Genomic DNA, 27,535 nt, shown 5'->3' with positions numbered 1-27,535 from the left:
TTGCTTTGGGTAGGATGGCCATTTTCACAATATTGATTTTTCCAATCCAGGAACATGGAATATCTTTCCATTTTTTTACATCTTCTTTGATTTCTTTGATTAAGGTTTTATAGTTCTCGGCATATAGGTCCTTTACCTCTTTGGTTAGGTGTATTCCGAGGTATTTGATTTTGTGAGGTACAATTTTAAAAGGTATCGTATTTTTGTATTCCTTTTCTAATGCTTCATTGCTGGTATACAGAAATGCAACTGACTTCTGAATGTTAATCTTATATCCTGCCACTTTGCTGAATTTATTAATCAGTTCAAGGAGTTTTGGGGTTGAGTCCTTAGGGTTTTCTAGGTATAGAATCATGTCATCTGCATACAGTGACAGTTTGATCTCTTCTCTTCCTATATGGATGCCTTTGATTTCTTTTGTTTGTCTAATTGCTGTGGCTAAGACTTCCAAAACTATGTTGAAGAGCAGTGGTGAGAGTGGGCATCCCTGTCTTGTTCCAGATTTGAGTGAGAAGGCTTTCAGTTTTTCCCCATTGAGGATTATATTTGCTGTGGGTTTATCATAAATGGCTTTGATTATATTCAGGAATGTTCCCTCTATACCCACTTTGGCGAGGGTCTTGATCATGAATGGATGTTGAACTTTGTCAAATGCTTTTTCTGCATCTATTGAGATGATCATATGATTTTTGACTTTTTTCTTGTTAATGTGGTGTATGATGTTGATTGATTTGCGTATGTTGAACCATCCTTGTGAACCTGGGATGAACCCAACCTGGTCATGGTGTATAATTTTTTTGATATGTTGTTGGATTCGGTTGGCTAAGATTTTGTTGAGAATTTTTGCATCTATATTCATCAATGATATTGGGCGATAGTTTTCTTTTTTGGTGGTATCTCTGCCTGGTTTTGGAATGAGGGTGATGGTGGCCTCATAGAATGTCTTTGGGAGTATTCCTTCTTCTTCAACCTTTTGAAAGAGTTTAAGGAGGATGGGCACCAATTCCTCTTTATATGTTTGATAGAATTCACCTGTGAAGCCATCTGGTCCTGGGCTTTTATTTGTAGGGAGTGATTTTATGACCTCTTCAATTTCATTTCTAGTGATTGGTCTGTTCAGTTGGTCTGTTTCTGCTTGATTCAGTTTTGGCAGGCTGTAAGATTCTAGAAAATTGTCCATTTCTTCCAGATTGTCAAACTTATTGCCATATAGTTGTTCATAGTATTCTCTTATGGTTTTTTGTATTTCTGCTGTATCCGTTGTGATTTCTCCTTTTTCATTTATAATTTTGGTGATTTGGGTTCTTTCTCTCCTCTTTTTAGTGAGTCTGGCCAGGGGTTTATCAATTTTGTTCACCTTTTCAAAGAACCAGCTCTTGGTTTTATTAATTTTCTCTATTGTTTTTTGAGTCTCTATTTTATTGATTTCTTCTTTGATCTTTACAATTTCCTTCCTTCTGCTGACTTTAGGACTTCTTTGTTCTTCTTTTTCTAATTCATTTAGGTGGAGGGTTAAGTTGTCAATTTGGGATCTTTCTTCTTTTTTGAGAAAGGCCTGGATTGCTATAAATTTCCCTCTGAGCACTGCTTTCGCAGCATCCCATAGATTTTGAGAGGTTGTGTCTTCATTATCATTTGTTTCAAGATAGTTTTTAATTTCCTTCTTGATTTCCTCATTGACCCATTGGTTTTTTAGTAGCATGTTGTTTAGTCTCCATGGAGTAGGTTTTTTCTCTTTCCTTTTCCCATGGTTGATTTCTAATTTCATGGCATTGTGGTCAGAGAAGATACTTGAGATAATTTCTATGCTCCTAAATTTATTGAGATTCGCTTTATGTCCCAATATGTGGTCGATTCTTGAGAATGTTCCATGAGCATTTGAGAAGAATGTGTATTCTGATTTTTTTGGATGTAGTGTCCTGAAGATATCAATTAAGTCTAACTTTTCTATTGTTTCCTTTAGGATCTCTGTTGCTTTATTGGTTTTCTGTCTAGAGGATCTGTCCATTGATGTGAGGGGGGTATTTAGGTCTCCTACTATGATTGTATTCTCATCAATATCTCCCTTTATGTCTGTTAATATTTGTTGTATGTATCTGGGTGCTCCTATGTTTGGGGCATATATGTTGATGATAGTAACATCCTCTCCTTGGATGGATCCCTTAATCATTAAATAGTGTCCTTCTTTGTCTTTCTTTATGTCTTTTGTTTTAAAGTCTATTTTGTCTGATATGAGCGTTGCAACTCCTGCTTTTCTGTCATGTCTATTGGCATGAAATACTTTTCCCCAGCCTTTCACTTTCAATCTATATGTATCTTTTGTCCTAAGGTGAGTTTCTTGTAGGCAGCATATTGAAGGTTTTTGCCGTTTTATCCACTCAGCCATTCTGTGTCTTTTGATTGGGGCATTCAGTCCATTGACATTTAATATCCTTATAAATTAAAAATTTTTTTTTTGTTTTTTTCTTTTTAGGGTCACATCCATGGCATATGGAGGTTCCCAGGCAAGAAGTGAGATTGGAGCTGTAGCTGCTGGCCTATACCACAGCCACAGCAACACCAGATTCGAGCCACATCTGTGACCTATACTACAGCTAATGGCAATGCCGGATCCTTAAGCCACTGAGCAAGGCCAGGGATCGAACCTGCAACATCATGGTTCCTAGTTGGATTCATTTTCAACACACCATGACGGGAACTCCGAATTTTTTAAAATATTATGAAAGATTTCAAATATACTCAAATATAGAAAGTATAGTACAATTAATGCCCATATACCCATCCATCACCTAGTTTCAACAAATGTGAACATTTCTGTATATGCAAATTTTTTTTAAAATTAGAAAACTCTTAGAGATGTGACCTTCAAACTTAGCCTGCTGACTTTAAATACTATTCCTTCAGAGTTTGGAAAATGACTTAACTCAATATCATGCACCACATATACACATATACTGGTGTTTACATGCTTGTGCATCCTTCTAGGTACACACACATGATCCTATTTAAATCAAATTACTGGATAATATATGCACAAATAACATTAAATCAAGATAATTTAACCACAAGGAAAAAGCAGTGAAGACTGATGTTAATGTGTTTTTCCCTCTGATAAAAGCAAAAATTACTTCTTTTGTAGAACTTAAGTTACTACAAACTGAACCAACACAAAACTGTTAACCAACATAAGTGCTAGAATAACCGGATGCAAATATTCTTATTTAAATACATGTGATCACAAATTCATAAAGATAACCTCTAGCACTTCTGAATTTGGAAATAAAATTTCCTGTGTGAGACAAATTGCAAAGCAACTATTAAATGAGTATTAGATCAGCTCTTTTTTTTAAAATTAGCTAAATGAGTTCTAAGAACATACATAAACTAGTCATTTCAAAACAAAAGGCACCAATTAAACTTGTACCTGTTCTCTGAACTCTTGCTCTTTCAACTTTGAATCACTGATTAGAGTAGTCTTCTGTGCTAGTTGCGTCTGAAAGAACAAAAACACCAGATCTGAGACACATATGGGTTTCATCATTGCCTGGACACACTTCTATACTGCTTGGTAAATTTTCCCTTGTTAAAACAAATTTCCTAAGTTTTAACTTAAAACACAAAATGTTCCTAAAAATGGACTACCTTGACTCAAATTCAATGAAAAACTAGTCCTACCTGCAGCTCCATAATGGTTACCTAAAAAAATTGGAAAGAAGAAAAAATTAGTGCATATAATAAAATCCACAAGAAACAGTAAAATGGAGCAATATGAAAATACAAGGAAACAAGAATTCAGTGTTATAATAGTCTTAAGAGAGTGGTCAGATCTGAGATGAGACAACATTAAATATTTGCTTTTAAACTTGGTCTGTTTTGCTATACAAACTATTATAGTATAAATATACACAAACATAGGTAAACACAAAGAAAAATGACTGGCAGGTCACTCACCAAACTCCTAACAATGATTACCACTTGGGAAAAGGAGGTACCCACTAGAAGGGGTGGATTCTATATACTTCTGCATTATCCGACTTTTTTTTTTTGGTCGTATTAGGGCCACACCCATGGCATACGGAACTTCCCAGGTTAGGGGTGAGATCAGAGCTGTAGCCGCTGGCCTACACCACAGCCACAGCAACGCCAGAGCCAAGCCAAGTCTGCACCTACACCACAGCTCATAGCAATGCTGGATCCTTAACCCACTGAGCAAGGCTAGGGATCGAACCTGCATTCTCAGGGATACTAGTCAGATTTGTTACCACTGAGCCACAACGGGGACTCACTCCCTGACTTTTTTTTTAATAACAAGAATATATCCATGTATTATTTGTATAATTTTTAAAAATCAAACATATTAACATCCATTTGAAGCACAGGGTCCCTTTAGCAAAAATTCTAACGGACTGTTTCTGGGAATCCACTCCAAGCAATAATCACAAATTATTTTTCATTGACCTCAACAGTGGTATTACAATTCAAGATACCCTAGAAGCACCTAAAGATGCTCAAGAAGGAAAAGAACAGAAATACATAAAAAATAAAATAGAAAAATATTTTTAGAGTAGAAGTAAAAGGATATTCCTCTCTTTCCTAATGATACAAGGTAAAGGACTCCAAAGACCTTATGAATATTAATTTCATAATGTTTCAATATTCTATGATATCTTGACATGGGTCTAAATGCTACTATGTGCAGCATTAGTACCTATTCTGATACTAAGGAAAATAATATGTTAGAAAGGTAAAATACATGTATTTGTCACATAGAAAGTAGTATTTAATAGCAGCTAGTATATTCAAATTGTGACCAAATGGCAAAACAAATTTAAAAACAAAAAACTAAAAGAACTTAATAGCTATTGAAGAAAGAGAGTCCACCCCGCCTTGCTTGTTGCTAATAACCAAGAGATATGTACCAAGCGGCACAGTGCAGTAAAGCCCTCTATAAAGTTCTCTTTTCCTCATTTTGGAGAAGTCATCCAGGTAACTGGTTGTCTAGAAAATTGCTATCTAGTCACTGACTTGTGTAATGAATCCTCTACAAACTGGAAGATGAAGCCATGAACAGTGCCCACCTTTCCCAAGGCCCTCCCAACAGTGCTACGAAGACCACAATGGGTAAGTGAGAACAGTTTAGAAGAGTACACTGCTGGGCTTCTTGAACTGTGGTTCACATGCCCTGTGGATATGTACTTACTGGAGCACATAGCAGGACAGGAAGCCAGGGATAAAGATGGTCTAGCTTTCATAGTATCAATTTTACTTAAAGAGTGGGATTATTAAAAAGTTTAGATATACAGTACCTGATCTCTTTGAACTCAGTCCAATTTTCCAAAATAATCCCACTGCATCTATATCTGGTCCATTAACCAAGGAGAAAAACAGACATTGTTTTTCTCAAAGGTATATAACTTAAAAAAAAATTGTTTTAACGTGACTACAAATAAGGATTATTATAGAGTAGAATATAAAATTTAGATGAATTTTTTAGCACAAAATCTAAAATCACCATACTCTCTATAGACTTTTTTTGACTATGCTCAGGGCCATGAGGTTAAGTGAACTCTGCTGTTCTCTCCCTGGGAAAGACTGAGAAGCACTGGTATCACAGAAACATCTGGCTCCGAAGTCTGGCACATTGGGTTCAAATTTCCAACACAACATTTACTGAATTTTATTTAATCTCTTTGAACCTTAGTTTCACTGTCTGTAAGAAAGGCAAAAATCTCCCACTTGAAAGGTTTTTGTTCAGATTAAATGAGGTAAGTATGTATGTCAGCCAGTATGTCAATGAAAAGGACAATGATTTTCAAGGAATGAGTGAGGCCAAGTCCACTTCCTCACTTTGTCACTGCCAGGGTTCTCTTCTTGCTCTAGCTGTTGCTGGTATTTCTTCTGCAGCTCCTCAAGTTGAGCCTGCAGGTCCAATACTTTTGCAGTCATTTCTTCCTCACGAGCCTTTAGAATTAAAAAAAATATGTTAATGAACATATCAGAAAGAATGCAGTAAAGAAGCAACAAGATAGAAAACTACCTCTGCAGGAGAAACAAATACTGAAACATTTTTACAAACACAAATCAATGGTTTTACTATAATTTATTACTATGCTCTAACTACTTTTTCATGCCCCACTTTTAACTCCAAGCCCTTTTAAAAACTGTTCACCATCCCTAGGATTGTTCTTCCCACCGCCAGTCCTCCTGTCCCCTCCACATAAAGCTCATCAAGCTGTTTCTTCTCCCCTAAACTAGGGTTCCCAGGTTTAAACAACACTTATATTACAACATTGTGATTAAAACTATAGCGTAGAATCTGTGTTTCAAGGCTTTGGCCTTTTCTATACTATGATTTGATTTCCAGGAAATATCCAATAATAAAAACTAGTGTTATGCACAGCACTGCTCAACCAGCTAGCAACTTACTTATCACAAGAGGCTGTGGAGGTTTTTCCCAGCCCCTTGGAATGGTTTGTACAAATCAAGATGGTTCTTGTTCTCGTTAGCAAACCTATACATCTCCTACACATCTGCCTGCAAACCATACCAGTTGTTCTTAGGAATTAAGTGTTCAACTAAAATCTATTTTTGAAAAAAAAAAAATTAGTTACTCTCCAATGTACTGGTAATTAATGTAATATATCCATTTGCCCTAAACTTTGCAGAAAACAGACAAGGCTGCACAAGTAATATGTGACTTATTGTTTCAAAAAACCTTCTTATAAAACTTGGCATACAAATCATTCTTTCTTCTGTTTTGAATGCCTTGGTAAAAGGCCACTGGCCATCCTTACATTTTTTTCATTTGTGTTAATAATTGCCACGATTTGCTGTATAAAGCAGTCCAGCCCTTTCCTTGCTCTTATAAATCTTGCAATAACCTTTGTGCTAAAAGAATATCTGGCATTGGAATATTGATCGAATTTGAGTAATGAAGACAGGACAACTGTTTGCTGAGTAAGAGACTAAACAGGAAAACAGCCACAAATAGGTATCTGATTTAACAGAAGCTGACTTGCCAGAACCAAGAAACATCATTCTCAAGAACAGGTTCCAAGACACAAAACAAGGAAATGAACCACAAGACACTTTGAAAAAATCACTTGTTAAACTTAGACTAACTGAAAAAGAATGAAACCTTTCTTTCAACATAAGTAAAGCAGGGATCTCCACTAACGAGCCTCCCTCGACGTCTGAACTGAGGCACTTTTTAACCCAGCCTCCATCGCTAAAACACTAACCAGAAATGACTGTAAATACATTACTGCCCACTGTCCTGGTTTACTGTTTTTATTCTATCATCACATATCCTGCGTGGATGTCTGTGTCAATGCGGTTCAGCCTTGTGTGAAAGAACCACATCTACAGTGGTCAGGCCCAGATGCTGATTATGACAATTAGCCAGGTCTGCCGTTTCCTCTGACAGCTGGGGGATACTAATCTAAAGCAAGTCATCTAAGAATGAGAAAAGAACCCTAGATGTGTCATTTCTAACTTAAGAAACAGTTATATAATTTCCTTTGTAAAAGCTTTCTGTCTTCAGGAGGGAGGTGGGGAGGGGGGAACAATACTGCTTGCCCTGAAGTAAAAATGATAAGAAAAACTAGCTTAACTGAGTATTTATGCACATACATGGAAATTATGTTTTAATGTACCCCAAAGCCAAATCACTAAAATAAAGTAAATGTCAAAAAGAAACCAGTTTTACATCTAACATAGCTTTAGGAGCTACTTCCTCCCAGAGAGACTGTTGAAAGGTTGGGACAAAGGCAGGTAGCTCCCTTACTTGTGAGACTCAACTCCTTTCCGATGTCATCACCCGCCTCTTCCCAAATGAATTCTCCCTTGCCCTACCACTGTCACCTCCTCCAAGTTTGCCAAGTGTCTAGTATGTGCCCAGTGTTTGGCTAGGTCCTCAAGACCAGAGATGAACAATAAAATCTGTGCCCACAAGATGCCAACAGTCTAAGAGAGAGGACAGACAATACCAATACATTCCTACATGTGTACGTAAGTATGACGAAAACTACATATTGTAAGTGAAGTAATAAATACAGAGTACCAAAGGAAGAGAGATACAGTTAATTTTATTTTAAGGAGTTTCACACTATGGAAAACAGTATGGAGGTTCCTCAGAAAACTAAATATAGAATTAACATATGATGCAGCAATCTCACTCCTGGGCATATATTGGGACAAAACTATAATTCAAAAAGATACATGCACCCCCATGTTCATAGCAGCACTACTCACAATAGCCAAAGCATGGAAACAACTTAAATGTCCACTGAGAGATGAATGGATTAAGAAGATGTGGTACACATAAACAATAGAACACTACCCAGCCATAAAAAAAAAGAGCAAAGTAGGGAGTTCCCCTGTGGCTCAGCAGGTTATGAACCCTATCAATATCCATGAGGATTCGGGTTCAATCCCCGGCCTCATTCAGTGGGTTACAGTGGTGCAGGTCACAGACGTAGCTCAATCCCATACTGCTGTGGCTGTGGCGTAGGCTGGCAGCTACAGCTCCAATTAGACCCCAGCCTGGGAACTTCCTTCTGCTTCAGGTACAGGCCTAAAAAGACAAAAGAAGGTGGGGGGAGAACAAAATAATGCCATTTGCAGCAACATGAATGCAACCAGAGATTATCATACCAAGTGAAGTAAGTCAGAAAGAGAAAGACAAATACCATATGATATTATTTATATGTGGAATCTAAAATATGGCACAGATGAACCTATCTACAAAATAGAAACAGACTCCCGGATAGAGAACAAACCTGTGGTTGCCAGGAGGGAGGAGGGATGGAGAGGGATGGAGAGGGATGGAGAGGGATGGAGAGGGATGGAGTGGGATGGAGTGGGATGGAGTGGGTGTTTTGGCTTAGCAGATGCAAACTATTACATGTAGAATGGATAAGCAATGAGGTCCTGCTGTAAAGCACAGAGAACTATACCCAGTCTCTTGGTAAAGACCATGATGGAAGATAATATAAGAAAGGGAATGTATATACATGTCATGACTGGGTCACTTGGCTGTACAGCAGAAATTGGCACAACCTTGTAAATCAACTATACTTTAATAAAAAAAATTAAGTTTAGAAAATATTTTAAGGGGTTTTAAAAAACTAAGTAAAAACAATATGATGCAAAAAAGCATATTCAAAAAACTAACTTTGAGGTAGGACAGGGAAAAAATAAGAATATTTCATTTTTTGTTTTGTTTGCATAAGGAAACACAAGAATATTACATCAGAAACTAATGGTTACCTGTGGAGGGAGAAGGGAACAGGGTGTAGAATACAGAGAATAGCTTGGGTGCAATCTTCATTATAGGCTATTCTCCAAGTAGAATTTTTTTCCTCTTTCCTTCTTTTTTTTTCTTAAATGGCCCTACCCATGGCATATGGAGGTTCCTAGGCCAAGGATCAAATCCTATGCTGAAGCTGCGGCAACAGTGAATCCTTTAACCCACTGCCCTGGGCCAAGAATTGAACCTGCACTCCCTTGGCGACCCAAGCCATTGCAGTCAGATTCTTAACCCACTGCACCACAATAGTAGCTCCCAAACAGACGTTTTAATATTATTTTGCTCTTTAAACCATGGAATGCATTTGACTCAAAATTTTTTCTAAATACAAGTTAAATTTAAAACTTTGAAAATAAATGCCAAAAGAGAGATGACAATAGCTGCACTAACTCATGTGCTCTTGAGGCATAAGGAAAAGCGCAAGCAAGGGTGAAATACGGGAGAACAAGCTAAAGCTGAGTTTGGCTGGTACACAGACTGACATGAAGCGGGCAGCAATAGGACAAAGGGAAGCCCCTAGGGGTATTCAGGAGAAGTGATACGATACTGCTTTGTTTCAAGATAGAAAATAATTCTGAGAAGAGATGAGCATCTTGGGGGATAAAAAAAACCAAGAGCAAGGAGACCAGATGGGAAATGAACACAGTAGACCAGATGAGATGGCACATGGCAGCCCAGACCAGAGGAGCAGTGGTGGGGTTTAGAAGAGAGGAACATGCTGTATGATTCACTGAAACACTATGGCCTGAAAGTCTTGTCACATGTTGGCTACCTTGCGGGAGACATAAAATTAAAGCAAGAAAGGTGATTTCTCTGGCTATGAAATCATGAAAGATAAGTAGATTTCATGTCCTAAAAGGTGTGTGGATAGGTGGGAGGGGCTGAGAAAGACAGGGGCCTGAAGCAAGGATGACAAAGTTCTCAGCAATGGTAAGAACGTCAGCTAAGACAGTAGAGGCAGGAAAGTGAATATATCTCTGTGCTCCACTTTGCTATTAACAAATCACAGATTATTTTAATGGATGACAAAAATAAACCATTCTACTGCATCATCAAGACAGATCATCAATCTGGTAACAGCTTTTTCAGAGGGAAAAAACACTACTATGTAACACATACAAATTCCATACAAAACACAAATTCTGCAGAGTCCCCACTGTGGCTCAGCAGTAACAAATCTGACTAGTATCCATGAGGATGTGGGTTCGATCCCTGGCCTTGCTCAGTGGGTTAAGGATCTGTCATTGCTGTTAGCTGTGGTGTAGGTCACAGACGTGGCTCAGATCCTGAGCTGCTGTGGCTGTGGTGTATGCTGGCAGCTGCAACTCTGATTCAACCCCCTACCTGGGAACAATCATATTCCACATGTGTGACCCTAAAAAGCAAACAAAACAAAACAACCCCCCTGCAACTCCAATTCTGGAAATTTTTAAGTGGAAGAATGGTAAGAGAATATGTTTCGGAATCAAAGCAAATATGGTGTTTGCTCACAATTGGAAATAGCCCTTTTAGTAATATATGAATTTCTAAAAAAATTCAAGACAAAATACGTACTTGAGGTGTTTAGATGGGCACTGCCTATTTAATCACAAAGTCAGCCCTAGACCTGGCTGTTGAAAGTCTGAGGCCACACTGTCCAACACAGTAGCCACTGGCTACCCTGGAACTGTGGCTATGAGCACCTGAAACGTAACTAATCCAAAGTGAGATAGGCTGCAAGTGTAGACACATACTGAACTGCAAAGAATTAATACATATATAGTTTTTATATTGAGTACATCTGGAAATGATAATGTCCTGGATATAATGGATTAGTTAACATATATTAAAATGAAGTTCATCTGTTTTTCTTTTTTTAATGTGGATACCAGAAAATTTTAAACTACTGTGGCCTGCATTATACTTCCAATCAGCATTGCTGGTCTAAGGCACAGAAAGGGACCTAGGGAAGACTCCACCCAACTCCCTTGGCCCACCCTCCACTTCCTGCCCACCTGCCCCACTACTCCAAGCCTGAAGCTTAGAGAACCATTCCCTTAATTTTTCTAATAAACAGCAGATTTTGAGGAAGAAACCATACCAGAGGTTAACATTGACCAGTTTCCCTGTTTGCTTATCCCTCACCTAAAGAGGCTTGTTGTGACCTTGGGAAGTCTACCATGTTATTCCCCTCTCCTTCTCCCCCATGCCCCAACATGCAGAGACAAAGAAGCAGTTCATAAAAAGGAGCACAACACCTGTGGCACAGGAAGCTCCTTGACTTAATTACCTATGATATATATAGAATCTGGGCCTGCCCCAAGTTCCTGTCTTAGGGAGAAGCCTTTATAAAATACACACGCTGAGTCAGCCCTCTATCACTTGCTATGCAGTTTTAGGGAAATCATCTGACTATAATGAACTTACTCTCCTGCTAAAAAAACAAAGAAAGAAAGAAGGATGGATGGATGGATGGATGGATGGATGGATGGAAGGAAGGAAGGAAGGAAGGAAAGAAAAAGGAAGAAAGGAAAGAAAGAAAAGAAAAGATAAGATGAACCTGAACTAGCTTTGATGTATCTTCCAACCCCAACATTCTGTATGTATTCAAAAAACAAGAGTATTTTTTAAAACTTCCCACATACACACCCTAATGAAGCATAAGAAATTGTGAAATTATTCAAATCTTCTTTCATAATAAAATCTAAAACTCAAAAATTACACAAAGATAACATTTATATGCATGTGTCATAACCTAGAATTTCAGCCCTTTCAACTACATTTAAAATAATTATCGTAAGAATTTGTTCCTGGCTCAGGCTTCTACTGCTGCCATAGTCAGCTGAGGCAGGATTCTGATTTATGCATTCCTAAACATCAAACAGTACTTAGCATATAGTGAAATAAGGCTTGCAGTAACTAAAGGATCTGCAAGCCAACAGAGAATAATTTATATTGTTTTACATTCGAAAATGTTCTGGAGTCCAAATACTCACTAGCACTCATGGCTTATCTTCATATACAAAAATGACAATGTTAATTCACTGTTAGTAAAGTAAGTTCACTGAATTTATCTTCCACTACATATGAAAGATTTGGCTGATATATTCCATTTTTTCCATCTTTTTTCTCCCTTGAGATCAACAAAAACTGTACAATGTGGGTTATGTATGGAATAAAGTTAACTTGCTCTCCTGGAAAGATTTCAGCTAAGCTCATACACACAGGAACTGTCCCTCCCAAGCATGAGCTCTCAATTCTTAGTCTGTGCTTTCGCAATTTAGTCCAGACTTGGGAGAAAGAGAAGAAAATCCACTCTTCCTAACTGTTCCATCAAGTGGACTATATATACCTGGTTAGCAGAAACTGTTCAGAAAACTACAACCCTGGCAGAAGTCAATTAGACTCCTTATAAATCTTCAAACAGTGGAGAAAAACTAATTTGAATACTATTGAGCTCCTTCCCCAAAAATCCCTCTACACTAAGAAAACCAGAAATCTGAAGCCCAGTCTTCTTTAGCACTATCATGAAACCTATTACAGCTAAATTTCAAGAGAGAGAAAATAAGGTACATCAAGGATTTCTTCATATCTTTTGGCTGTTCTTTTTAGATCATCTTCTTTCTCTGCGATTCTCTTATATAACTGATTTGTCTCTTCTTGATGGCTTTCCAAAAGTTCAGCCTCCACTTCCTGAGCTTTATCTAATAAATAAAAAATGGACATATAAAAGGAAACACATTAGGTAAGAATTAGCTACATCCCATTTTCTGTAAGAATTCCTGTTCCAAATTAAATTTGACTAAAATCAACTGATCAAATCGATCAAGTGTACACTTCTCCTGAAGCAGAAGTGTCTTCATTAGGTAATTAGTTAGCTAATGCTTTCAGGTTCTTCCATCTGCTCGACCCCTCTGTAAAAGCAAGCCACTTTCAGGTGGCACAGGTTCCCACAAGACAACTTTCTTGGGCAAGAATCCTTTTTTCCTCCAGTTTATAATTACTTAAAACACTTAGCACAGTATGAGAAGAATAAGCTTAAATGATAAATAGTCTCTGCTGATTCTGATTTGCTTTTTATTGAATTTAAAAGTTTACCTACCGATGGTCTCTTTTATGGTCATTTCCAGCTCCTGTTCCTTTTGTGCCAGCTGTGTATGAAACTCCCTCATCAGCTGTTTTAATGTGGAATTGTGCTTCAACTCAAGATCTTCCTGCTCCTGTCTGAGTAACAAAAATGTAGAGCTAATTGTTGTCACACAAAAAACAAGCTGTAAAGAATAACCTGGTCTTCACAATCAGTGTATATCGTATGTTCTCACCGGGCATCAAACGTTTCTAAGGGGTGCGTGTACAAGTGCATGTTTGTGTGTGCGTGCGTGTCTGTCTCCAGGCACAGAAAACCTATGAAAGGACAAGTAAACTCCAGGGAATGGTCCTGAGGATATGAGAATTTTTATTTTCCACTTAAAAATTTTCACCATACATATCTATATATAATGAGGCTAATAGCAAAAACAACAAAACAAAAAGAAAATAATTACTGGGCTATCTATGTACCTAATAACCATGATCTCATATGTAAGAAAAGGTTTTGTCCCCTTAAATGGACATGGAATAACTCTGCCTCTTGCCTTACTCTATTTATTTCTCTACAGTATTTATTAGCCTTATGTTTAATACTTCAGATGGATGAAACACAACTGTATTAGGCACAAAAAAAGAGGGACTTCATTAAGGAGGGATTGCCTTAAAAATACTCATACTGAAAAAAACTTACTTGATTTTCTCTTCCATTTCTTGTTCATATTCTTTCTTTATTATATCCAGTTCTTGCTGGTGCTCCTTCCGCAACATTCGAAGATCTTTCTGCAGTTTAACAACCTCCTGGCTCAGCTTCTGCTTTTCCTGCTCAGCCCCTGCTAATTTAAACTCCAGGTCATTGTGCTCAGTCTTCACATTACCAAGCACTCCGGATTGGACTACATGTGATTTGGCCTTTTCTTCACTGCTTTCTTCCAAAACTTCTGTGGGTTTATTTTTTCCATCCATCTGTTGTTGTAAAGCCTGTAATTTTTCAAATTGTGAGGTCAACTCTTCGATTTCAACTCTGTGTTCTTCCCTCTCTCTCAATAAGCAGGAATCTAGCTCTTTTATCTTTTGCTCCAAGATCTGACAGGTCAAGTCCTTCTCAGGGAAGGTTCTCTGGACATCATCAACCCCATATTCCAAGTTCTGCTTTGCCCCTCTGTTATTTTTACCTCCCTCTTCTACCACATGCTGAGATACTAATAAGGAATATTTCTTGTTTTTTTCTTCAAGTTCTTCTTGAAGACAATTTATCATAACTTGATCCTCATGTTGCTTTGCTTCAGAGTGTTCTATCTTTTTTAAGAGCTCCTGGTATTTGCACTGCATTTCAGAATGAGAAGAAACTGTCTCTTCTTTTTCCTGCTCAAGCTTCTGCAACAGCTTTTCCTTTTCAATTAAATTTCTTTGTAAAACACTGATTTTTTCCTCACACATCTTCTGCATGCAGACTTGGGAATCTGTTTCTGCTTTCTCAGTACATGCTGCCACGTTTTCTGCTGATCTGGGTACAAGTGATGTTTCTGATTGTGGTGAACTTCCCGCCGACTTAAGCTTTTCTTCCAAGATGTGAATTTCTCTCTCTCTTTCTTGCAATTTTGTGTTTAGCTCACTCAACTGGCTCTCTCTATCTTTTCTATACTGCTGTTCTTTCTCTTCCATTTGAGATAACAGCTGCTTCTTGATGGCAGCAATTTTTTGTTCAGCTTTTTTCTTCAGTTCTGCTAATTTTGCAGCACTTTCTGACTCAAGTCTATCTTCCAAAGCCTTTAACTCCTCTGCTTTGCTTTTCACACTTGAATTCACTTGTTCCAATTCTTTCTTCACAGATTCAAGTTCAGATTTCATGGCAGATGCTTGATTTTCAAGTATTAAGACTTTTTCTTCATCCTCTTTAACCTTGTTGTCCTTTTCTTCTACTAACTCTTGAATGTGTTCAAGTTTCTGCATCATTTCTTTCTGTTCTGTATCCTTCTGTTGATTACAATTTTTAAGAACTTCATTTAAGAACTCAATTTCACTTGTTTTCTGAGTAACACGCTCCTCTAATTCCACAACTCTTGCTGTTTGAGTTTTTAACTCAGTCTCTAAATGACATTCCTTTTTCGCCATCTCGTTCTTCTTATCTTCCATTTCACCCTTTAAATATTCAAACTTTTTATTTTGCTGATCAAGGTCTTCCCTCAATAAAGTTATCTGCTCATCCTTTTCACTGGTTTCCTTTGCTTTTAAGTCAAGCTGCATCTGCAGTTCTTTATTAGTATTCTGATACTGTGTAAATCTTGACTGCGCTTTCTTCTTCCATTCTGAGAATTTGCTGGACAAATGATCTACCTGTTCAAGAGCAGAAGTTTTCTCTTTACTCAGAGTTTCAACTTTCAAAGATAAATCTTGCACCTGATCTAGCAATTCCCGTCGTGCCTCATCATACTGCTTACTTAGTGATGAAATGGCTGCTTCTTTTTCAGGTAGGCTGACACTATTCTGAAGTTGAGCATTCAAATCAGTTAGTTGTTTACTAAGGTTGCTGATCTCAGCTTTTTTTTCTTTAAGCTCTTCTTTCATCAATGTAACAGCATTGATGTTTTCAGATAACTCCTTCTTCAACTGTGTGATACAAGACTCCTTTTCAGAGGCGGCCTGTTGCTGATTGCCTCCTTCCTTCTGTAAGGCTTCTTTTTCTGTTACAAGACCTTCAATATCAGCCTTCATGCTCTTAATCTGGCTTTCTTTTTCTTCCAACTGATGTGTAGCGTGTTGAAAAGAACTGTTTAGTGTGTTTTGCTCTTCTGTTAGCTGTCTTAGCTGTATTTCTAATTCAGAAACTTTGCAAGTTTTACTCAATAGTGCCTCTTTGACTTTAGTTGTGTGGTGCTGACAATGGGAGATTCTAGAGAGAATGGCATTAATTTTACTGCTACTAATGCTGATGAGCTCTTTTGTTTTAGCTTGCAATAAGGCTTCAGTTTTCTTAGAATAAATGTCCAGCTGAACTGCTAGCTCCTCAGACAGTTTCTTAAACTCCAAGCTTCTGTCTTCAAGGCTTTTCTTACTTCTGTCATGTAAAGCTTTCAAACTCTGGAATTCCTCGTCTGTGGTTTTTAGCTTCTCCGTCAACTCAGAAATCTTAAGCTTCTCTTTTTCTGCCAGGGTCTTCAGTTCAACTACATGCTCTTGAAGAAAAGTATTTTCCTTCAGTGAGTGATTCAAGTCAACCTCCAGCTTTTCAAGTTTGGCTTTCAGGTTAGTTTCATTTTGTGAGAGAGAATCCATGTGAGTAGCCTTCTGGTCTAACTGCTCCTGTAATTCCTTTAACACTGTGTCCCGCTTCACACCTTCTTCCCTCAGCCATGCCATTTCCTTGCTCATCTCTTCTTTTTCACACCCAAACACAAGGATCTTTTGCTTCAGTTCTGCTATCTCTTGTTCTCTTTCCTGTAACTGGATTTCATGTTTTTCCTGAAGTTCCTCAGCTTGCTGATTAAGTTTCCTTTCCCAGACTGATATGACATCATTGAGTTCTCGCCTATGTACCTCAGTAAGACTTTCTATTTGCTCCTTTTGGTTTGTTTCCAGTCTTGACACTGCATCATTGATTCCAGCTGAGTTAGCCTGCGCCATTTCCAAAATTTTGGCATTGAACTGTTTTTCTTTCTGACTAAGCTCCAGAGCAGTATTTTCAAGCTCTTTTTAAGTTTGGCTTCCTGATCCAACAGTTTCTTCTTTAATGTTTCTTGCATCTCCTTTGCTTTCTGCTTAACTTTTTCCATCTTTTTTTCTTGGTTTCTAAATTTGGTTTCATACTCTTCTTGCAAGACATGGACACTGTCCTCCTTGGCTGATAATTTCTGTTGGAGTATTTCAATTTCTTTGCTCTGTCCTTCTCTCATTTGTAAAATTATGTTCTCCTTTTCCAGTAAGAGTTGCTTTGTCTGTTCCTGCTCTACATTATTATCTTTAAGTTGGGACTCATAGCGCTGTGTTAAAGATTTCACTCTTTCTTCCATTTCACTATTCTGTTTTTCAAGTTGTTGCATTAGGTCCTGCACCTGGATCTTGTGAGTATCTAACTCAGTACAAATATCTTTCTTTCGAGTTTCAACTTCATCTACCTGTTTGGTAAGAAGAATTCGTTCTGTTTCTGAATCCAACAATTTCTGCTGCAACTGGGCCAACTGCTCCTCATATGCCTTGGCCTGCTCGTGTGTGCTGCTCTGGAATGACTGAAAAAGCTCCAGCTTGGCAGATGCCTGCTGGAGCTCCCCTTCAGACCTTTTAACATCTGCCTCTAAATTTTCCACCTGAGCCTGATGCTCTTTCAAATGCTTGTCCTTTTCCTTCAGAAGAAGCCCAAGTTGATTAATTTCATCTTTTAATGCCTTCTCAGTTCTCTGGATAGACATCTCTTGTTCTTTAATGATACTGTCAACTTGTTGCTGATGATCATTTTTCTGTTCATCCAGCTTGGCCTCTAGTTCCTGCTTCACTCTATCTGCCTGATCCTTAAGTACAGAAAGTTCCTCTTGCAGCTTGTCACGAGATTTTAATACTTCTGACAGTTCAGAAGATAATGATTCCAGTTCTGTTTGCTTCACATCAAGCTTTTCTAAAGTCTTTTCATTCATCTCTTGAATGTGGGCCTGAAAGAGAATCTCTTTGTCTTTCAACAATGTTTCTTTTTCCTGCTCAAACTTTTCTCTAAGTTTTTCCATTTCAGTCTCATGCTCTTGCTTTAAGACTTGGAGTTTTTCAGTCCAAAGGCTATCTTGCTGATGCTGCAGGTTTTCCAATTCTGTCTTGTGTTTTTCAACCATGATTGTAATTTCTTTATTGTGCTTATTTTTTTCAGCTTCCAAATTAATAGCTAACTCTTCTGATTGATTTTTATTTTCCTGCAAGCTTTTGTCCAAAGAACTTTCTAATTCAAGAATTCTCTGTTAATGAAAACAGATGTATTTTTATTAAGGTACATATTCTTTATCAGCAATGATATATATGAAATGATGTCTATACCTACTTCAAGATTAAAATTTAGATAAACTCTACATATCATACCAAACACTAGAAAGGAAAGAGAATATGTGCTCAATTCCTAAAGGAACGATATAATAAAGAAAAGATTCTATTTTTTTACGCAACTCACGATTCCAGATTCTTTCCAACTACCTGGGTAACTATTTCAACTATCTATATTTTCAAAATCCTCGGAATAAATACTGAAAAATAAATAAATCATAAAGTAGATAATAATAACTGTTGGTAGAAAGATGGGTATTTTTTTCTGTTTTTTAAAAGGCCTATAATAGTATTCTTTTACTTTCATAACTAAATTTTGGAAAAAAAGCAACGTATCTGGCTTTTACCCAGAAAATTATTTAGATTTTTTCCAAAAGGAGGAATTCATACAATTTTACCAAAGTAATTTACAAAAAGTAATAGTAAAATTATTATCATGAAAATATCAATCTTGACTGAAAGAAAAAGAGCTAAGTAAGAAAGAGCAAAGGAAATTCAGAGCTGGAAAGGTCTTAAGAAATTACCAAATTCAGGAGTTCCTGTCGTGGCACAGTGGTTAATGAATCCGACTAGGAACCATGAGGTTGTGGGTTTGATCCCTGGCCTTGCTCAGTGGGTTGGGGATCCAGCACTGCTGTGAGCTGTGGTGTAGGTCACAGACGCAGCTCAGATCCCACTTTGCTGTGGCCATGGCGTAGGCCAGCAGCAACAGCTCCAATTAGACCCCTAGCCTGGGAACCTCCATATGCTGTGGAAGCGGTCCCAGAAAAGTCAAAAAAAAAAAAAAAAAAAAAAAACAAAACTTCAATCTCTTCATGTGACAGGTATGGAAATTCAGGCCTTCTGAGGACCCAATCCTCTCTACTATGCTGCCTTACATAAATGTTGGAAATGGGAAAATAAAACATAGCTTAGAAATATGTAGAGAAGCGTGACTGTTTCACTGTCTACATCAGAGCAAAAAGGCTAAAAAGTCTAATAACATCAGTCAGTTTATTCAAAATAATTCAAACATTTCATATGCCGTTAAGGGGAAGGCCAGAGGGCCTAAAATTGTGCACACTGAGACATGTGCTCATTATGGGGCCATTTTTTAAAATGGGAAAACTGGGGAAAGTTAAATGTAAAAACAGAGCAATGAGGTGACTAAACTGTGATATAAATGGAGAATGAATTATGCTCAGACATGGCATGAGATGAAGCTGAACAGGCCAGAAAGTGTTAGGGCAAGTGCAGTCTACAAAGTGAGGACACTTCCTAAAAATGAAAGGTGAGCAGCAGTGGAGCAAAGACGATGCACAGCCTTGAGTACAGAGAATCAGAGAGGGTGGCTGACAGAAATAATAGCAAATGAAAGGCAGAGTCAGAAGCACTGTGCAGTCAACACCAAAACCACTCCCATGAAAAGCTCTTACTATCTGAAAATGGAGTGCACATATATGTAAATCTAAATCAGAAACTTCTCTACAACTTTATACTAACAGAAACATAACAATAGTTTTTGTACACAAGTAATTCCATAGCTCTAGAACCTGACTAGTTTTTAAACTCACAGTTCTGTAAGTCTCTGCTTCTTGTTGAAGGTCCCGAAGTTTATTTTCACTCTCCGTGAGGATGGCTTTCTTCTGCAATTCTAACTCTTCCAGGGCCAGAGATTCTTGCTGTTCTTTTTCTTGAGTGATCTTCAAATATTCTGACTGACTTTTTTCCTGTGCCAAAAACAATTAAGAGGACCTTAGACTCATGTAGATTCTTCAATATTCTTAAATCACTTCCATAGGAGTCATTCACTTCATTTGATCTGTACACCAGTCCTGAGATTTAGGCAGAATCATGACCTTTCTCTTCCCACACTCTCATCTGCAGCAGTGAGGCATGATCTAGCCAATCTTTGTCACAATTACAATTGATATGAAAAATTTTGTTCCAGTAACCCTACTATATTTTTTATTTGGCTACACCCACGGCATGCAGAAGTTCTGGAGCCAGGGACTGAACCCATGCCACAGCAGTGACAACACTGGATCTTTAACCTCTAGGCCACCAGGGAACTCCAATTTTTTTCACTACTTAAAATGTCTTACAAAGTATCACTAAATGTGCATGGTCATACAATTGTTACTACCTCTTCTGCACTCCAGAGTTTGATATTTCAACCCTAGACTGAGAAATGAGATTGTACACTTATATATAATTTGTGAGAAACACCTCATTCTAATAAGGAGCCCCACATGGAAAAGCAAATCAAAATCAGAAGACTACATGTGACTATATAGATTAGATCAAGGAAACATCTATAAAACCTCCGTAACTCTTCAGATGATCTAGGCCCATCAATCCTGAAAAGCTGTCTTTGATTATCCTTAGTGTATGTCAACATTCATATTAAAAGTGTTTACTGTTTTGAAAAGAGAAGCTCTAGAGAGCACTTTTCACATTTTGCAGCTTTGGACTCCAGCTAAGTATACTTATCTATACCTATGCTCAGGGTTCATGCTGCCAACAACATATTTTAGCATATTTCATGCTGCCAACAGCAATATTTTCACTCCATTACACTCTGGTAAAGCTATTGCTTTCAGGAAAGATTTTGTACCATATTGTAGACTGATAAGAACATACTAGTTTTTATTTTAAATACCAGTTTAAACATATTACATTGTTAAATGTAAACTACATTTTAAATCTACATAAGAGGAGATTTTAATAGCTTGTTGAATTCTGACTTCAAATCCAAGCTCACTTCTTTGAGAAACCAGGTAGAATGGGGAGTGGAAGAGGGCAAGTGTATGGCACATACGTGTGCTCCATGTGTGTCTGGATCCTGTGCTCACTAGTCAGAATATGTCCAAATATCTCAGTTTCCAAAATACAGTATAAACAAGGCCAATGTTCAAGGCTCAGTATCTCCAAAGGCCAATTACTCTACCATGAAATCGCATAGCAGGTCTTTACGACAGGTATTTTTAGCATCATTCCCAGCTTCATTTATGTCCTTAGGGTCCATCATTGTTCCCTAATTTCCTTGCCCCTATTTTAAGTTTATGCTGTCCTGTTATAGTTTTTAAGCAGTCTTATAAACTACTTTAAATTATTCCTGACTTGTGATGGAACATGATGAAGGATAATTTGAGGGGAAAAAAATTATATATATGACTGGATCATCACTTTGCTGTACAATAGAAATTGAGAGAACACTATAAACCGACTATAATGGAAAAAATAAAAATCATTTAAAAAAAAAAAAAAAAGGGCAGGCAACTAACCTCAGCCAACAGCACTACAATCCATGTGCCTATTAGCCCCACAAAGATGAGAGAACTCCCTCACTCAGTTCAAGGATCCCTGAGGCTGTAAATTCTAAGAGCCCCAGATCCGATACAGTGAAAAAAAAAAATGTGTAAAGGGAAGGAAATTAAAATTATAAAAATTGGGAGTAGCCATTGTGGCTCAGCAAAACGAATCCAACAAATATCCATGAGGATGTGCGTTCAATCCCTGGTCTCAGTCAGTGCGTTAAGAATCTGGGGTTGCCATGAGCTATGGTGTAGGTTGCAGACATGGCTCAAATCCTGTGTTGCTATGGCTATGGCATGGGCTGGCAGCTGCAACTCCAATTCAACCCCTAGCCTGGGAACTTCCATATGCTGCAGGTGCAGGCCTAAAAAGCAAAACATAATAATAATAATAGTAAAATAGTAATGAAATTATAAAAACTATTCCTCAGAGTTCCCATCGTGGCTCAGTGGTAACAAACCTGACTAGTATCCATGAGGACGCAGGTTGGATCCCTGGCCTCCCTTAGTGGGATCCAGCATTGCCGTGAGCTATGATATAGGTTGCAGGCATGGCTTGGATCCCAAGTTGCTATGGCTTTGGCTGTGGCATAGGCCAGCGGCTACAGCTCTGATCAGACCCCTCGCCTGGAACTTCTATGTGCCACAGGAGCAGCCCTAAAAAGAAAAAAAAAAAAAAAAACCAACTATTCCTCATCTTTTCACACTGAAAGTATTTTTTAATTATACATATTACCTTACAGGTTATAATTTCATATAAAAATAATAAACTACATTTTCAGCATTAACACTTCTCAAAGTGACATATAAAAGGTTTTTCATAATTCAAGAAAAGGTATTTTTTGTTTAAACTTTGAAATTGTACTATTCCAACATATCTTCCTTATCTTTGCTTTTGTGATTACTGTTTTAATCAGTTCAGTCAGCTTTTTGTTTGTTTGTTTTTGTTTTTTCTTTTTTGGCCGCACCATGGCATACGGAAGTTCGGCTGAGGACTAAACCTGTGCCTCAGCAGTGACCCAAGCCGCTGTAGAGATAATGCCAAATCCTTACCCACCATGCCACAGCGGGAACATCCTTCAATCAGTTTTTAATTTTATTTTTTTAAACAGCATATGGATTAAAAATTACTGAAATTATTCTACTGAAAATGAAAACTACTTGGTCATTTTCATTCTTTATTCTTTAAAATGCATTTAGGCAAATTTTCTGAGCCTTAAACTCTGATACATTCAGTCTGGTGAGTTTTTAGACATTCTTCCTAAATTATGCAGTCACTGGTTCAGTGCTCCAATTAATCTATCTATCCTTTTACTTCTCCGTAATCACAGCCTATAGCCAGGGTGACAGGAATGATATACAAACTGATTAATGAAAGCTTATAAGATTAGAAAATTTAATTTTCAGACAATTCTAAATTAACAAACTCTGACAGCCTCATTCCTGACTACAGCCAATCCTCTTGGCATACTCAATGGTCAAGGCTGCCAGTAGTCTGACCTTCAGCTGGGAGGAGGTGAGGGGATGACAACTTTATAGTGTGGTAATGTTTTTACCTATAGCAAAAACAAAACAGGTACTCACAAGGGCTACTCTCATTTGCTCCTGAAATTCCTTTCTTGGGCCTGAAACTTCTCAGCCAGTTCCTGGTCTTTGCTGGCCAGGTCCTCTTCATGACGTTTCTGTAATTTGGTAATTTGTTCTGAGGATTTCTGAAAATCAGCCAGATAATTAAAATGAAACACCCAGAATAAAGTATGTAACTCTACAACTAATTCTTTATTACAGCTAAATCATCAAGCTAATAGCTTCTTACAAGGAAAAATCAGAACATATGTCCCACGTTAATCAAAAGTTACTGAACTCTTGACAGTTGAAAGAAAAACCAGTAAAATGTTGCTCATCATTTTAAGACAAGGAGAGCTGCTGCTATAATAGTCAGTCCTATGGGTTTGAAGCTCCAATTTCACATTTACAAAGATGTTCCTCAGCAGTCAGGATGGGGAGGCATGGCAGGAGGGACAAGAACACTCAGAGAGGCCCTCCACCATGGTCAAGGGACCCTGGCTGCACCAATCCAATTAGGCTAAGCTTTCCGGGCAAGTACTACTAGTTATTAAAAAGTATTGGTCTTGTCTTTTCTCGACTAGGAAGACTCAATCTTATAAAAAGGTCAAATTGCCCTAAATAAATTTTAAAATGTAATATAATCAAATAAAACTACCAACAGAATGGGGGAAGGCCCACAGACAAACTAAACATGCAAGAATAGCTGATCTCTTGAAAAGCAAGAGTAATAAGGAAAGGCTACCAAATAGTAGAACATATTCTAAAACTAGAACTTATTATCAAACTAGCATTAGTGTAATACCAGCACATGGTCAGACAAAGCAGTGTAACATAAGCACTGAGAATCCAGAAAACCTACATGTAGCACCACAACAATTCAGTACGTAATAAAAGGCAGTATGGCATATCAGAGGGGAAAACATGGGTTATTAAAGAAATGATTTGAAGGCTACTTGGTAGTCATCTGGAAAATAATTTAAGTTGGATTCCCTATCTCACTTCTCACACTAAATAAATTTTGGTTGGATCAAAGATGTAACCACAAAAAAATGAAAGCATAAAAGTGTCAGGTGAAAAAAAACACAATTTTTAAAAAATCTCAATTGAGAAGGTATTTTTTAAAGCTGAAGAGAAATCCAGACAGCATCTAAAGAAAAGAAAATTTTCTGTGTAGCCAAAAAAAAAAGCAAAAACAAAAACCAAACAAAACCTCCCAAACCAAATCATAAACAAGATCAACAAATTAAAAAATGAAAGAAATTATCTGGATAAAAGCATCTCATTAGCTTCAAAGGGCTAATTCTGTATACATCGGATACAACTTGGAATGGATTTACAATGAGATCCTGCTGAGTAGCATTGAGAACTATGTCTAGATACTTATATTGCAACAGAACAAAGGGTGGAAAAAAAATGTATACATGTAAGTGTACCTTGGCCCCCATGCTATATAGCGGAAAAATAAATAAATTTTAAAAAAGAAAAAAAAAGCTTCTACAAATCGATAAGAAAAAGACCAACAGCCCAAGAGGAGAAAAGATATAGGAAGAAAAGATACAGGATTTGATCAGGCAATTGAAAAAGGAAAACTATAAATTCCTTGCAAACATACAGAAACCTGTTTGTCATATTGGTAAGAGACATGCATTTTAAAACTACAATGATGTCATTTTTTTAAGTTTGGAAAGATAAAAAAATCAGGTAACATCATCTTTGGGGGGGGAATATATTCTAATACATCGCCTATGAGTATAAGCTGTCCTCCATCAAGCTTGCAGCAATTATGCAATAATTAAAAATACGCAATGTTTAAAATTCATTAAATAATAAAAAAAATTTTTTTAAAAACATACAATGTTTGCTGGAGTAATATTCCACTTCTAGGAATCTATTCTAAAGAAACACATGTGAGCACATATGATAAGGATATTCACAATTTCCAAGAATAAAAAAACAAAAACCTAGGAGTTCCCTGGAGGCTCATGGGTGAAGGATCCAGTGTTGTCACTGCTATGGCTCTGGTTATAGCTATGGTGAGGGTTTGATCCTTGGTCCTAGAACTTCCACATGCTGTGGATGCAGCCAAAATAAAAAAAAAAAAGAAAACTTACATATCCTTCAGATGAAGACTGATTAAATTATGAACTATTCATAAAGTGAAATCCTGAACAGTCACAAATGGGAGTAATTATCAATTCAATACTAAATAACAATCTCCAAGACAGATTTTTAACTGGAAAGCAAAATGTAGAGCAGTGTAAATAACATGCCAATATTTGCGTTTAAAAAAAAAATTAAAGAGAAGATTAAACGTAGAAGAGAAATTATATGCAGAGACTATCTCTGGGAAGAATATCCTAAAAGATAACATTACTTTCTCTATCAAAGTGCTTTTTTCCTATAACCTGACCATAATGAAATGCTCAAGGTGTAAAATACAAATTTACTCTCCTTTACTGTCAAACAGTGTAGGAAAGGCATAAGACCAAGTTTCAAAATTGCTGTAGCCCATTTGAATCTAGAATTACTCTTACTTTCATTACATCAACAACCTCCTGTTTCACGAGACTTAATTCCTGTTGAAGTCTGATACGTTCCTCCTCACTTGTTTTTTCAATAGCTTTTATTTGTTCATCCATTTCTGCTTTCATTTTTCTCCGTGCTTCTTCTGTTTTTTGGGCTGTACTCAAGGCTTTCTCAAGTTCCTCAAAAGCTATAATGAAAACAGCAGAAAACAAGTATCTCAAGAAATACTATCATTGAGCTAAAGTGCTTTACATTCAAGTTGTGGGAACTAAGAGCAGCAGTAGCAGGACAGGTTAAAAAATTCACCATTGTTTTAAGCCAAGAGATATTTGAGTAGTTCAACCAAGCCACAAGAAATGTTCAGTCCACTGAAACCAATTGGTCATTGAGTTCTGGATTCAGATCTTAAAGACTGCTTTTATAAACTTAAGCTCATAAGTTAGAAAAAATATCAAATTACTTAGACTGCCAATTCTCCCCCACAGGCGTCCTAATGGATAGCAAATTCAAAGAAATGAAGACTTGTACCTATTTCTATAAGACATAATTACAATTGCTTTTTTGTTTGCAATGCAGTTCTTATCTATTATCAGTAATTAGGTAATACTATTGTACACTCACTAGGACAGTTTTAAGAATGAAAAGAATATTCTTTAACTATTCTTATTTTTAAAAACCTCTTAACCATATAATAAAAGCAGGGTTTTAAAAAAAAATTACTAGTTAAATCACATATTTAAACAGTGTATTCTGAAATGAAACCTACTACTTATGTAACTTTCAAATTAGGGTGGTTAACTAGAAAGAAATCTTTACCAATTTTTTTTTTCTTCTAAATGTCTAAAAGAGCACTGCCAGCAGGGAATTCTTAGGTGAAATAAGAATTCAGGCCTTGAAAAAATAATCATCTAGGCTAAGATAGATGTTACACTATCAAGCTCTTTAAGGACATCTTACCTAACCTCAAAAAATCAGATAGGATGGGTGCAACAGCTAGTTAACTTGACACCAAAAATATATATGTGTGTATGTGTTTATGTCTATTTGTGTATACATGTATGTGTGTGTTATGTATTTGCATATGCAGGTGTGCATTATATATGTATGCGTGCAAACACACACCCATTCTCACTCTCTCTCCTCTTCCCCTTTCTCTCTACTGGCATAATAATATCCTGTGAAAAATCCTACTGCTGTTATTATCCTACACTATTTCCTTTAGTCCTCACAGAAGACACTAGACTTTCCTTTACCATGGACTATAAATAAAACATAAATTTTCAAGATGAGTTTTGAATCTTTTTAAGAAACATATATCCAAAGGAGACAGTTCATTAACATGTGTAGTATTTTCACTCCCAGTGGTATAAGAAATACAGAACTTCAACCTATGGTATCTCATAAAAAAGCCCCTATATTAACCACAATTTGACTTAACAAATAGTGGTTTGGGCAGAGGGGTTGCGTACCTAAAAACAAACATGTTCTAAACCATTTTCTTAATGGCAAATTGTGCAAAAGAAGGCTACAGAAAGCTGAATTCTGGTAACAGTTGAGAAACACAATTTACTTTGCTCAATATTGTCTTTTCTTTTTTCCCTTCTCTTTTTTTTCTTCTTAAAGCTGTACCTGCAGCATATGGAAATTCCCAGGTGAGGGTGGAATCACAGCTATAGCTGCACACCTACGACAGAGCTACAGCAACACCAGATCTGAGCCACATCTACGACCTACACCACAATTGCAGCAA

The 27,535-nt window shown here is 37.1% G+C and overlaps 1 protein-coding gene across 1 annotated transcript in view; it reads right to left on the bottom strand.

The window, feature by feature from the left end:
* GOLGA4 (golgin A4) overlaps positions 1-27,535 on the bottom strand; it is a 125,335-nt gene that overhangs the window by 27,729 nt on the left and 70,071 nt on the right. The window contains 11 exon segments of the mRNA XM_005652395.3: positions 3,425-3,493; positions 3,676-3,696; positions 5,848-5,961; positions 12,863-12,993; positions 13,392-13,513; positions 14,070-17,070; positions 17,073-18,312; positions 19,948-20,103; positions 23,275-23,306; positions 23,309-23,402; positions 25,794-25,972. Coding sequence (XP_005652452.2) covers positions 3,425-3,493; positions 3,676-3,696; positions 5,848-5,961; positions 12,863-12,993; positions 13,392-13,513; positions 14,070-17,070; positions 17,073-18,312; positions 19,948-20,103; positions 23,275-23,306; positions 23,309-23,402; positions 25,794-25,972 — 5,159 coding nt within the window.

The sequence above is a fragment of the Sus scrofa genome, chromosome 13 (genome assembly GCF_000003025.6).
Source record: "Sus scrofa isolate TJ Tabasco breed Duroc chromosome 13, Sscrofa11.1, whole genome shotgun sequence".
NCBI lineage: Eukaryota > Metazoa > Chordata > Mammalia > Artiodactyla > Suidae > Sus > Sus scrofa.
The sequence above is the reverse complement of the archived record's forward strand: the minus strand, read 5'-3'. Positions and strand labels throughout refer to the sequence as shown.